At 45.4% G+C, this 14,418-nt stretch overlaps 1 protein-coding gene across 2 annotated transcripts in view; it reads right to left on the bottom strand.

Annotated features, from left to right (window-relative positions):
* DUSP10 (dual specificity phosphatase 10) overlaps window positions 1-8,408 on the bottom strand; it is a 49,014-nt gene extending 40,606 nt beyond the window's left edge. Inside the window, exons 1-2 of one of the 2 annotated variants that reach the window (XM_069768465.1) lie at window positions 8,292-8,408; window positions 6,254-7,119 (exon numbers count right to left, since the gene is read on the bottom strand). In XM_069768465.1, the coding sequence (XP_069624566.1) occupies window positions 6,254-7,076 (823 nt within the window). In that variant the 5' untranslated portion in view covers window positions 7,077-7,119; window positions 8,292-8,408. Of the gene's footprint in view, window positions 1-6,253; window positions 7,120-8,131 lie in introns of both variants that reach the window. The other variant, XM_069768464.1, reaches the window with a different exon arrangement.
* Between the last annotated feature and the right edge of the window lie 6,010 nt (window positions 8,409-14,418).

Below are 14,418 nucleotides of genomic sequence, written 5' to 3'. Positions count from 1 at the left end.
ATCCCAGATGAACACACAGATATATCCTAAGTATAGACAGTGGAGCCCCCTACAGTGACACCTGGAGAAGCAGCTGCCAGCGATCGAGGGTCATCACCAATAGGCCTGGTCCTGACATGTTTGTGGTCAAGCCCGTTTCATTATACATGATGCCACTTTTCTGCTTCGGAAACGTCGTATTTAAAGTCAATATCACTTATATATTATATTTTTAATTATTTAAACCGAATTCTGATACATGTTCTTTTTTTTTTCATTTTCTCCCAATCTATTTTTGGAGATCTTTTTATTCTATTTACGTTACATGATTATATGAATAGCAACATGGACAAAAGGAAAGAATGGAGTAGAGAAAACTCACTGACTGAGGCCGTGGTCTGTGACCTGTGCATACATCATTGGGCATAGAGAGAGAGGAGGTGAGCTATGACATCACCTATTGTGAATGGTGGATCCTGCGTTATCTACTGTATATAGAGGTGTTATGAGTCATTGTACAGGAGGAGGAGGAGGTGAGCTGTGACATCACCTATTGTGAATGGTGGATCCTGTGTTATCTACTGTATATAGAGGTGTTATCAGTCATTGTACAGGAGGAGGTGAGTTGTGATATCACCTATTGTGAATGGTGGATCCTGTGTTATCTACTGTATATAGAGGTGTTATCAGTCATTGCACAGGAGGAGGTGAGCTGTGACCACCTAATGCGAATGGTGGATCCTGTGTTATCTACTGTATATAGAGGTGTTATGAGTCATTGTACAGGAGGAGGAGGTGAGCTGTGACATCACCTATTGTGAATGGTGGATCCTGTATTATCTACTGTATATAGAGGTGTTATCAGTCATTGCACAGGTGGAGGAGGTGAGCTGTGACCACCTATTGTGAATGGTGGATCCTGTATTATCTACTGTATATAGAGGTGTTATCAGTCATTGTACAGGAGGAGGAGGTGAGCTGTGATATAACATATTGTGAATGGTGGATCCTGTGTTATCTACTATATATAGAGGTGTTATCAGTCATTGTACAGGAGGAGGAGGTGAGCTGTGACATGAACTATTGTAAATGGTGGATCCTGTGTTATCTACTGTATATAGAGGTGTTATCAGTCATTGTACAAGAGGAGGAAGTGAGCTGTGACATCCCCTATTGTGAATGGTGGATCCTGTGTTATCTACTGTATATAGAGGTGTTATCAGTCATTGTACAGGAGGAGGAGGTGAGCTGTGACATCACCTATTGTGAATGGTGGATCCTGTGATATCTACTGTACAGACAGTTGTAATCCTTTCTGTGATGATGACAAAATGACTGCTGAGAATGGCACTCTATGGAACAGGACGTATCAGTTTATTTTAAAGCTATGTGTCCAGAGTAAAAAACATTTACATTTTAGGATTTCAATAATAGAGATAATTACATGGAAAATAAAAGTGATTTAAATAATATTTTTTTTAATGGCACACTCCCTTTTAAGATGGCCGCAGTCATTACATAGACACCAGTTCCCCTATTAAAAAATGTACAAAATGTGTATGTTGTTTCTAAAGAGAGAGAAAGAATGAGCAGATACCACACACCTCCGGCACCGCTCATCCCTGGGGAGGTCATTAGATCAGCAGAATAAATCCCGCAGACCTCATCCTCTACGTTCTCAAGCTGTGATGCCGGGCGCGGTCTGTAGGCGCCCGCAGACCTCCCCTGCCCTCCCCAGGTCTATACTGCCCTTCCACAGTTAATATGGGCATACATATAATAAAGTGGCCCCGATACGTTCAGGAATGACAGTGCCACCACATTATTCTTCCCGCTGACCTTGCCATATCCTGGCTTCCATTAAAGGATCTGCTTATTTTCTGTAAACATAGGGTTAATCAATAGGACAAAGATCGGTCTATTCATAATATTTATCCTCAGAGCATTGATGCCAACACAAGGTGCAAGATTAACCCCTAAAAATCGCTGTCTTCTGGGAGGATGTCTGGTCACTAAATGGCCTATAATGCTTTGCCCAAGTGTGTCCAGATCATATCTAATAGAAAACATAGAAACATCTTGTCATATTCACAGCGGGAAACCAGAGATCTGGGTCTGATGCACATGAGAAGCCGCAGACCAGGCCCTGTGCAGCAGCATGCATGTCACAAGCATTGTGTCTAACATCTCTCTTTGTGGAAAGTGCCAGCCTGGCGTAAGGAGACTTAAAGGCCATGCAATGCTCTTCTGGAAACTTGTCTCTTCAGAGAGTAAGAGGACTAGAACTCTATAGTGCCACTATCGGAAGTAGCAATCCTCAGAATCAATATGGACCCTTTGACAAGCCTTGCGGTGTGACTTAGAGCGTCTGGTTTGACTTTGATCCTACGTTCAAACACTTGTTTTGGGATGTTTGCTCTAACTCAGTACAAACAAAGAGGTCCAATTTGGCTGGATGAGAGGTTTCAGACAGGGGTCTAAGAGGTAACGTCTCTCCTTTTGGAGTGTGCCAAGCCATTGTAAGGGGACTTATAGGCCATGCAATGTGTAATGCTCCTCTCTGAAGAGACAATTTGCATGTCTAATTTCCCAGTCGACCATTGTGATGTCTAGAAGTCTCCTTACACCACCTTGGCACTCTTCACACAGAGAGCAGTTACCCCTTAGAACTCCATCAGAGGCCTCTTATGCAGCCAAATCAGACCTCTTGCTTTGCGCTAATGAGGGGCCATCACCCTGAAACAAAACACGTGTCTGGAAATAGAGTGTCTGGTTTGGCTTTTATTCTAAGCCATGTGGCAAGACTCGTTAAAGAGTCGGTATTGACTTCTAGAAATGCTGCTTCCTTTAGGTGGCGCTAGAGTCCTCTTCCTCTCTGAAGAGACAATTTGTGCAAGTAGTGTGCAAACAATAGACCACTGCGGGGGAGGGTAGAGATGATCAGCTGGCAATACTCAGGACATCGTTACAATGGAAGCTTTTGTCAAGGATGTTTTTCTTTTTGGGATTTATATTATATGCTTTTTCCTGAGAAGCTAAATATTATATACTAGATGTTGGCCCGATTCAAACACATCGGGTATTCTAGAATATGTATGTATGTTGCGCTGTCAGTGGTGTTTAAATCCCGCACTAATATCGCTGATTGGCTGATATCCGAGACAGACAGACAATTAGACCCTTAGACAACACAATGGCGGCACTTGACAGCAGTGGAGGACAATGATGATTCCAGAATTCGCGGCAGACTGTGCACAGTCTCTGATTGGTCGAGGCCAGCCGTCGCTGATTGGTCGAGGCCTGGTGGCCTCGACCAATCAGCGACGTGGGATTTCCAGGACAGACAATTAAACCCTTAGACAATTACATATATATATAGATGATATCGAGCAGGGTGATACCATCCGTAAGGCAGACATTTGGCTGAACTCCTTGCACTGAGCGCTGGCTACAGGTGACATTCAAGAGCCTGCATTACAGAAGTCAACCTGTTCTACTGACTGTGCCAGAGGGACAACCCTGGGGAAGTTAACTCATCATTACCCAAAAGTCTAGATAGATAGATAGATAGATAGATAGATAGATAGATAGATAGATAGATAGATAGATAGATAGATAGATAGATAGATAGATAGATAGAAAGATGGCTAATAGATAGACGGATAAATGATAATAAATAGATCGATCGATAGATAGATATTAGAATTATAGATAATATACAGATAGATAGATAATAGATAGATAATAGATAGATAGATAGATAGATAGATAAATAGATAGATAAAAGATACATAGAAAATAGATAGATAGATAATAGATAGATAATTGATAAATAGATAATAGATGGATAGATAATAGATAGTTGATAAATAGATAATAGATAGATAATAGATAGATAATTGATTAATAGATACATAGAAAATAGATAGATAAATAGATAGTAGATAGATAGATAGATAGATAGATAGATAGATAGATAGATAGATAGATAGATAGATAGATAGAGTCCTGTCACCCCACATTAAATGAGCGCTCCACAGGAGAGGACATATCATTGGTGAAACCTGTGCAGCCTCACAGGGGCCCAAGAGGTGAGGGGGCCACCACTATATCCAAGGTAAGTGGAATTGTGCATTATGGAAGAGCTATTGTTCTACAAGGGCCCCCACATTGATCTTGCACGGGGGCCTCTTCTGTCTGCGTCCACTCAGCTAACCCACCTAGGAAAACAATGAGGATGTATTAGGACATTACTAAACCCAAAAGCAGTGAAGCCCTTTAAATCTTTAAAGGGTACTTCCCGCCTTATAAGATATTGGCATATGGTAAGGGCATTCCATCTCTTCATGATCGGGCGCTCAATCTCTGATACCTGCCACCATAGCTGAGAATAAAGAGGCAGCATCAGCGAATTAGAGCTGTGTCCCCCACTGTTTCTCCTCATGCTCAGGCGCCCCGATCCCCTCACTAAGCTGTAGAACACATCCTAAAATAACACCTCACTAATGAATATAAATCTCTCCCAATTTCTTCTTACGGTGTGACCCAACTCTCCTAAATACTGTTGTATTCGTATTATACTGTAAAGTGATGGAGTTGGCGCCGGGCAAGGATCCAGCGTGGCAGCTAAGTAGGGCAGCCTCCGGTGGTTGTCAGCAGATGTAAGACCCGTTTGCCATTAGGCAGGAGGGCTTGAAATAAGTTTCAGATAAGGGGTCTATTCCCGGCTGACATACAGGTGACATATATGGTGAAGCAGTGAAGATATAGACTGTATATATCTGAACCCTACATACCAGGAATAAACTCATGCAACCATCCCCCATGGTCTACCTTCCGACACATCTACTGATGTCCCCATCCCACCAGGAGGTGAGAACTTTACTGCACTCTAGGAGGTAGCTCTAGTTTTAGAGACTTTCCTCTAATCGCTGCTGTGGTTTAAGAAGACAGTGCCTCCGTCTATGTGTGACCACCATGCTTGTGCCTCATCTGAGTTGTTACCATTAAGTGTAATGCCTCCCCATGAGAAAGTCCTGTCTGAAAAGAGTGCTCCACATATGAAGTCACATTTTACACCTCCACCCACACCACACAAGTGTCTACCTAGGAGTGAGCTATTGGTGTGTGCGCCTGGGGGGCCGATGGGGAGGTGTCCACAAGCCAATCAACTTGGGAGGTCTACATAGCTAGAGCAGCAAAATGAATATTTGCCCCAGGTAAAGAAAAGCCTAGCTGCACCTCCAGTGATTTGCTTTGAAGAAATCCTGATGCACTGGTTTACAATCTTTATACATGGCAGCCATGTTGTTACCCAGGTTTTCTAGGAACAGATAAATATAAGGGAACCTGTTTTCCTATATGAACTGTCACCACCACATCATTATCCATTTTTTTCAATTCCCTCTATAGCACCACTGCTGCCCACCACAGCTTGAAATTGTCCCGTGGGGTATGGTAATGGGCACAGTCAGCACCCCGTCTGTCACTGATTGATGTGGATGTCATCTCCTACAGCATCTGAAATATCACCATTGATTAGAAGAGTGGAAAATACATGATTCATGCTACCCTGTTGAGGGCAGTGCAAAGTGTTCCTCCAAGCATGCGCAGACACAAAATTTCATAAGGAGCATCATCCACATCAGAGCCGGTGTGGCCATATTGGCAGGGACAAGAGTGGGCACTGAGCATGATCTGGAGATGTCAATCAGACCACTTGGCACAATTTCATCTGCCTCTGAAAAGGTATGGATGAAGCATGGGTGCCATAGAGGGTTTGTGGAAAAGTAAGAAAAATTGTCAATAACGGGGTGCGCATAATTAGGAAGACCTGATGTCAAGTCTCCTTTAAAGAAGACCTTTCCCTGGGACAAAAGTGGCTAGGTTTTGCTCTTTTTTTATTCCCACTGCTCTACTGAGTATTTACATTTTTATTTATTTATTTATTTTGTTAAATCTACCTCCTTTACAAGGGGGTGTTGATCACATGGTAATTATGCAAAACAGCCTAAAGACATTCCCCATTGCTATAGATATAAAAATTTGTACTAAATTAAAAGATTTATAACTCAGGAATCGTATGGTGAATTAAAAATTGTAATCCTCAAGCTGTAAAAATAAAATAAAAGCAAAAAACGGCCCCTTGTGACCTGGCGACGGGTACTCTTTCACAGATGATACAATGTTTACCGATTTGGAAGAAATATTTACATTACAAATAGTAAATAAATAATGTACTTGTCTATCGCTCTTATTACACTGTGAATATTACCTTTGAGCACCAGAGGTTCCTTCCCTTCCCGCTTCAGCGACTCGAGGACCGTATGGAGCGGCTGGGACGGGATGACCCGGCTCGGCTCGTTGGTATTATCGTCGTAAACGATGATCTCTTTGGAAAATATCCTCTTGAACGAGTCTTTGCCTTCCCTGCATGATATTAAATCCAACACGGTTATCTTTCCCTGCTGAAGCCTCCTCCTGCTGATCTTATCCGAGCAATTAATATGAACGGCCCCTTGGATATGGCTTTTGTTGTACTCCATGAAGGGTCTGCAGTCAATGATGATGGGCCCCTGGTTGGGGAGATGAGTCTTGCTGCATTTCGCTATCTTCTTGGCCAAGTCATTGGGATAAATGATTTTGATGTTGGCAAACTGTTTGGTGGTGGTGGTGGTGGTGGTAGACACAGGGCTGCCAACCCCGCCCGATGGACTTAACGCGCCACTGTTTTCATTATTGTTGACCATTGGGTTGGGAGGGCAAGAAGAGGTGGAGGGTCCGGCGGCACTGCTGGTGATTGTGGTACTGCTTATAGTCTGGCTCTGAGTGTCTTTTTCGTACGCTGCCACACTGCAACAGCTGGCACTGCTACATCCACAACCCAAGGAGCGAGCAGAGCCGTTGGGAGAGGGCATATACGTCAGATTAGCAGCGGTGAGGGACACTACGCTTGTGCTGAGTAAAGACCTGCAGCTGCCACTCACAGAGGCGGCGGTGTCACAGTAGGAAGAGTCGAGGCAGAGGTTAAGCTCTTGTGGTCTCACGGGTCTGGATAGTGCCACAATAACAGCGTCGTCCAGAGGAGATGGAGGCATCGGGAATCTCACGGCACCGACGGGTTCAAGTACAACTAGTGGTCTGCAAAGCAGAAGAGACACATCAGGCGAGAACAGCAAACACTGCAATCCATCCATTCTTAAACTGATGTAGCAGAGCCGAGTCAGCCATCAACAATAAAAACGTGAAATAATATAACATGTGGCGATACCGATGCTTTTTTCTCTCCCAATCTCCTTCATTATTTTAACCCGGCGATTTGTCGCTAATCTCAGAACACCTCGTCAACCGTTTCAGCTCTGCTACATCTGCAAGAATTAATGTCAAATAACCAGAAAAGTTTCCTTTGAAGCCGGAGTCAAGTCACTGTTTATGCATGGTTACTTTCACTTGAGTCTATCTGACAAGTCTGTACAGCGGATAACTAATGACCTGAGGATTTTATTATTTTTTTTCTAATGGTAAGTATACAGAGCTGCTAAAAATACCGCCTGTGGACGTGCAGCCGAAATTAAACGACCCTTTATGGACCTTCATATCTCTCTACTGGAAACATATCCACAAAAAACAAACAAACAAACAACGATGTAGCCGGATGGATCTATGTGTCTGCTACAACGCTGCAGTGTCCGTCCATTAGGCTGCAGCAGCCATCATTATAATGCAATAATATTACAAAACGCAAAACCTAATAATGTAATATACCGGATATGAATGAATGATTGAATGAATGAACTGCAGACAGGAGGGGAGGGATGATTTCTTAAAGTTATGGACGGTCTAATATTCACCTAGACATCATCCCTCAGACTCCCCCAGGATTACGAACCCTCTATACGTGACACATATTGCGGTACTATTTATGAGCGTGATATGATCCTGACATGCAGCAGTTAACTTCCCAGCCATCCCTGTCAAAAGTAAGCATTAAAAACATCCGCATCCCTGCAGTAAGAAGCAGCAGTACTGCTGATGATGCTAATAATGCAGAGGTGATAGACCTCCAATACCAATATACAGAATAAATCAGATCAGAAGCTTCCAGATCTTATAAAGGCAATGGAATGGGGGGTGGGAGACAAAAGGTGCTCACCTCAATGCCACTGCAGCAGTGTCACAGCACACAGCAGCCAGCTAGAGCCATGCAGGGGGTGAGGTGTCACAGATGAGCTGCAGCCCCTGGAATAACAGGAGACCCCCTCGTGCACCCAGGCTTAGAAAGACTTGCAGGGCTTCTCCATGCAGGCACTTACTGCTGTGAGCCTGCCCTCCGCCGCTGGCTCGGCCCCTGCTCCTAGCTCTTCAGCGCCCCTGCTCCCATTCACTCGCTTCCATTGATGTGATACAATGTTACTTTCTTTCTTCGCTCAGAGTCATGAAACGTTCGAAATGGGCGTGGCCTGAGGAACTGACACCGAGTGAGCTGAGAGGGGGTGGAACTTGTTTACACCTACTGAGAGGCGATTGGCTGAGGAGTCCGGGGGCGCGGCTAGGGGCTGGCTCTCATTGGCTGATGTCATTATCCAGTGTTCCAGGCTGTCAGGCAGCTCTGTTCAGAGTTGGGACTGTGGACCTGGTGCCATCACATTGCTTTATGTTAATAATAATAATAATATAATAATAATAATCTTTATTTGTATTTAGCGCTAACATATTCCGCAGCGCTTTACATTTTGAACACATTATCTCTGCCTTAACTTAGATTTTATTCCATTCTATAATCAGAGAAATGACTCCGCAGTTTTCGACAGGTCTCATTCCCGCGTCAGGGATATTTTTTTATTTCTCAAAAAAGTGGTCGGAATTTCCTAATAGTTTGGTCAGAGCTTCAGTTTTTACAGTAAGGCTATGTGCACGCCTCAGGATTATTTCCTGAACAAAACCAGACTTTTTCCGCAAGAAATCCGCATGCGTTTTCTGCGTGTTTTCTCAAGTTTTTCTCGCTTTTTTTGTGCGGATTTTTTTCAGTTCTTTTCCCGGAGCTTCCCAATGCATTAAATAGCGAGAAATCCGTGAAAAATCGGCAAAATTAATGAACATGCATTTTTTTTCCGCAATGCGTTTTTATCGTGGGAAAAAAACGCAACATATGCACAAAAATTGTGTATTGCATTTTATTAAATAGGATGCTTAATGGATGCGGTTTTATCGCATTTTTATAGCAAAAAAAAACCGCAAAAAATCTGGAACGTGTGCACACAGCCTAAGCGCTCGAGCGCACTTCTGATTTACTCATACGACTGCTACGCGTCATTTTCACGGATAGTACTTATACCTGTGATAGTCTATGGGGCTATCCACATGTCCGAGGTCTGCGGAAAATCACAGAGATATGTCCGATTGCGATCCGAGGGTGTAATCAAAATTGGCAATGCAAGTTTATGAGTCTGTGAAAAAAAATCTGACTGCACTCTGATTCCATCTGAGCGCGGTCCAATTTTCATGGCGTGTCACATACGAAGTGGAGAAACTTTTTTTTTTTCGCCATGTACGTGAAAAACTAATGACACTCGGACTGCCCACTGATAAAACTCACTAGGACAAAACGCAGTCCACACTCTGATCACACTCTGATAGAATTCAGACTATGCTCAGACCACAGTCAAGACAAAACTCGGACCATGCCTTGATCGCGCTAGGACCACTCTAGCACAAAACTGTATGGAGGCGTGCGATCAACCATTCGCAGCACGCTATTTTTTTTTTCAGTATGATCTCATTCGGTTATGAGTTGAAAAAAAAAATCAAAGATTATTATAATTATTACTATTTATTGTTATAGCGCCATTTATTCCATGGTGCTTTACATGTGAGGAGGGGTATACATAATAAAAACAAGTACAATAATCTTAAACAATACAAGTCATAACTGGTACAGGAGGAGAGAGGACCCTGCCCGCGAAGGCTCACAATCTACAAGGGATGGGAGAGGATGCAGTAGGTGAGGATAGAGCTGGTCATGCAGCGGTTTGGTCGATCGGTGGTTACTGCAGGTTGTAGGCTTGTGATGAGCAGAGAATCATAGAATAACATTGGTACGAACGCAATCCGATTTTTTATCAGATTGCACTCGTCCAATTTATTCGCAAGTGTGAGAAAATCAGGCGTCTGAACGAGACTTAAGAGTCTGATCGGAGTTTCAATCCTTTTTTTCGAGATGAATAAATACTACTGCGAGCTTCTCCTGTCAAACAGTCCTTAAGAAAAGGATGGGACACGGCTCGCATCCGAGTGTTGTCCGATTTTTTCACGGACCCTTAGACTTTCATTGGCCAGTATGATCTGAGACTCTGATCAATATTCTTCAAGTCTGAGGAGAGAAATTGGGCTTGTGAACTTCGCCTGTAGAGCATCGTAGGCACAAGTGCTCTCTGTGCTTCTCTGAAGAGTGCAGGAGTATAAAAAATTGCCAGCGTTTCATTCACAAAACTATGTTTTTCTCACTTGTCAATCCGTTTTTTTACGGCCGCGTCTATTAATAATTTTCAAAACCAAGACTTATGTTACAGAATTGCAATAGATCCACAAAAATCGGATGTTAGACTGTGGCTCTTTATGGCTTCCGATTTTTTTTCGCACTTGTGTCATCTGATTTACAGAAGAAACTTGTGCGTGCTGCCATTTTTTTCACTCTCAGATTTGGTCTGTGAAAAAAAAAAATGGCTCGTCTGCACTGCCCCCATTGAATAACATTGGTCCAAGTGCGATCAGAATTTTTACAGACAGCACTCGGACAGAAAATACAGTCTTTAGAGTTATTCCCAAAAAGCAGGCTTTCCCTTCTAGAGTCAGCTTTATGATCAATGGGGGAACTGTAGAGATCCCGACATCGGAGCTCTGTAGCCCTATCCTGTACGGACCAGAAGTGCGCATGCTCATCCTCTGCTCCATTCTAGGTCTCCTGATTACCGTGCTCGGTTATATCCATCAGTCTCTTAGACAGTAAATGGACCGGAGGTCAGACATGCTGCACACCTCAGTTTCATATCAGATGGGGCTACACTATCCCTCTCTTAGCATTCCAGAGCCTCGGTCTTGGGATTGCTGGGGGTCCCAGGAATCAGCAAGTTATCCCTTCTGGATAACGGTTAACTTGTTTTTACTGGGAACCAGCTGAAAGCCCGGCATTGCCCGGGCACAGTAACTAACTGCGGTCCCGCTCTCTCCCTCTGCAGCCCTGCTCTCCACTCGCCGTCCCGCTCTCTCCCTCTGCAGCCCCGCTCTCCACTCGCTGTCCCGCTCTCTCCCTCTGCAGTCCAGCTCTCCACTCGTCATCCCGCTCTCTCTCTCCGAAGCCCAGCTCTCCACTCGTCGTCCTGCTCTCTCTCTCCGAAGCCCAGCTCTCCACCCGCCATCCCTCATTCTCCCTCAGCAGCCCCACTCTCAATCCACCATCCCGCTCTTTCCCTCCGCAGCCCAGCTCTCTATCCACGGTCACGCTGTCCCTTCCGCAGCCCCACTCCCCAATCGCCGTCCCACATTCTCCCTCCACAGCCCCACTCTCTCCCTCAGCAGCCCTCTCTCCCTCCGCAGCCCCGCTCTCCACTGGCCGTCCCAGTCTCTCCCTCCGTTGTCCCACTCTCTCCCTCCGCAGCCCAGCTCTCCACCCGCCGTCCCTCATTCTCCCTCACCAGCCCCGCGCTCAATCCACCATCCCGCTCTCTCCCTCAGCAGCCCCACTTTCGCTCCACAGCCCCGCTGTCTCACTCCACAGCCCAGCTCTCCATCCGCTGTCTCCTTCCGCAGCCCCACTCTGTGATCGCCGTCCCACATTCTCCCTCCACAGCCCCACTCTCTCCCTTAGCAGCCCTCTCTCCCTCCGCAGCCCGCTCTCCACTGGCCGTCCCACTCTCTCCTTCCACAGCCCCGCTTTCCATTGGCCGTCCCGCTGTCCACTCGCCATCCCGTTCTCTCCCTCCACAGCCCCGCTCTCCACTGGCCGTCCGGCTCTCTCCCTCCGCAGCCCAGGGCAATGTATTGCAGGCTGAGGTCTAAATCTTGGCATAAGCCATAAACGGGGATAATTGCCAACAATTCTCTGGTGGACTTAGCCAGAAGAGGGTCCCTGGGCAAGAACAATACATGGGCCATTTGCAGTCCAATAGCTCATCATAATGCACAATTCCACCTGTTTTGGAGGTGATAGTGCCCCCCCCACCTCTTGGGCCTGTCGTATACCGAGAACACCCAACAAGTCCTGTCATATACCGTGAACATCTCTCAAGACCTGCTGTATACCGGTAACATCCTACAAGACCTGCTGTATACCGGGAACACCCCACAAGACCTGCCGTACACCAGGAACATCCTATAAGACCTGCTGTATACTTGGAACACCCCACAAGACCTGCTGTATACTGGGAACACCCCACAAGACCTGCCGTATACCGGGAACATCCCACAAGACCTGCCGTATACCGGAAACACACCACAAGACCTGCTGTATACCGGGAACACACCACAAGACCTGCTCTATACTGGGAATACCTCACAAGACCTGCTGTATACCGGGAACACCCCACAAGACCTGCTGTATACCAGGAACACCCCACAAGACCTGTCGTATACCAGGAACATCTTATAAGACCTGCTGTATACCGGGAACACCCCACAAGACCTGCTGTATACCAGGAACACCCCACAAGACCTGCTGTATACCGGGAACACCACACAAGACCTGCTGTATACCAGGAACACCCACAAGACCTGCTGTATACCAGGAACACCCACAAGACCCGCTGTATACCGGGAATACCCCACAAGACCTGCCGTATACCAGGAACATCCTATAAGACCTGCTGTATACCAGGAACACCCCACAAGACCTGCTGTATACCAGGAACACCCACAAGACCCGCTGTATACCGGCAACACCCCACAAGACCTGCCGTATACCAGGAACATCCTACAAGACCTGCTGTATACCAGGAACACCCCACAAGACCTGCTGAATACCAGGAACATCCTACAAGACCTGCTGTATACCAGGAACACCCCACAAGACCTGCTGAATACCAGGAACATCCTACAAGACCCGCTGAATACCGGGAACATCCCACAAGACCTCCTGTATAACGGAAACACACCACAAGACCTGCCGTATACCGGGAACATCCCACAAGACCTGCCGTATACTGGGAACATCCCACAAGACCTCCTGTATAACGGAAACACACCACAAGACCTGCTGTATAACGGAAACACACCACAAGACCTGCTGTATACCGGGAATACCCCACAAGACCTGCTGTATACCGGGAACACCTCATAAGACCTGCCGTATAACGGGAACATCCCACAAGACCTGCTGTATACCGGGAACATCCAATAAGACCTGCCGTATACCGGGAACACCCCACAAGACCTGCTGTATACCGGGAACACCCCACAAGACCTGCTGTATACCCGGAACAATCCACAACACCTGCTGTATACCGGGAACACCCCACAAGACCCATAATTGAAGCATACAGTAGCAATCTCAATGTTTCACCTTAAGAAGGTATTGTCAATTTCTGTTAAAAAAGTAATTTTGATAAAAAACATCACCAGAAATTAAAATGATAGAAAACTCCAGGAAACAAGTGTTACATTACCCTACAGCTCCTCCACAGGGAAAATGAAGCATTACATGTTGCCCAAGATTTCTGTGATTGTAAGGACATGTTGCTTCCAGTCTTTGTAATCATTGTTCGCTCTGTTGCATTGATGATGGTTCTGAATGAGGGACCCCTTGTTATAGTTTCAGGGCGCCCTAATAGGGTATTTGATGATAGATGTTCTAAGCAAGGTGCCAACGTCAGCACTGCACAGATAAAAGCGCAGAAGAGAGGTGGTGATGACACAAGAGACTGAGCCAGCCCATGGCCAAGAGAAGAAGCAGCTCATCAATGAAAACTGCATGGACTGGTAATGACGAGTAATCATTTATTGGAGGTTGGGGGCTTAAACATCTTCAGTTTCGCCCCAAGGAAGTCTTTAATATACTGTACTCCTCAACATTGAAATTGTAGCATCAAGACAGTAGACATCATTGATCGGTGAATACACAGGAGCTGCCAGCAGGGGATCTTTATAATTTTCCCAAGGGTATTCAGCAGCAGAACCTTCATCAGACGACCATTAATAACCTCACTGATAGCAGCCGAGGCTGTAAGTGCCGGGAGATGTCTGCGTGTGGAGCTCACACTACGGACTGAGTAAATCGAGATGTTTTCAAAATTTAGTTTCCATTTTTTCATCATTTTCAGATCAGCAAAGTGTGTATCCAGCCTGTGATTTCCATAATTCAACAACTGCTTCTTCTTACTGTTGTGATTTCAATGTTGAGGAGAGTAATAAGTAACGTTTTCTACCACCACCTGCTGGTTTGAAGTAGAA

This window comes from Ranitomeya imitator, chromosome 5 (assembly GCF_032444005.1).
Source record: "Ranitomeya imitator isolate aRanImi1 chromosome 5, aRanImi1.pri, whole genome shotgun sequence".
Classification (NCBI taxonomy): domain Eukaryota; kingdom Metazoa; phylum Chordata; class Amphibia; order Anura; family Dendrobatidae; genus Ranitomeya; species Ranitomeya imitator.
This window is presented reverse-complemented; position numbering and strand designations above follow the sequence as displayed.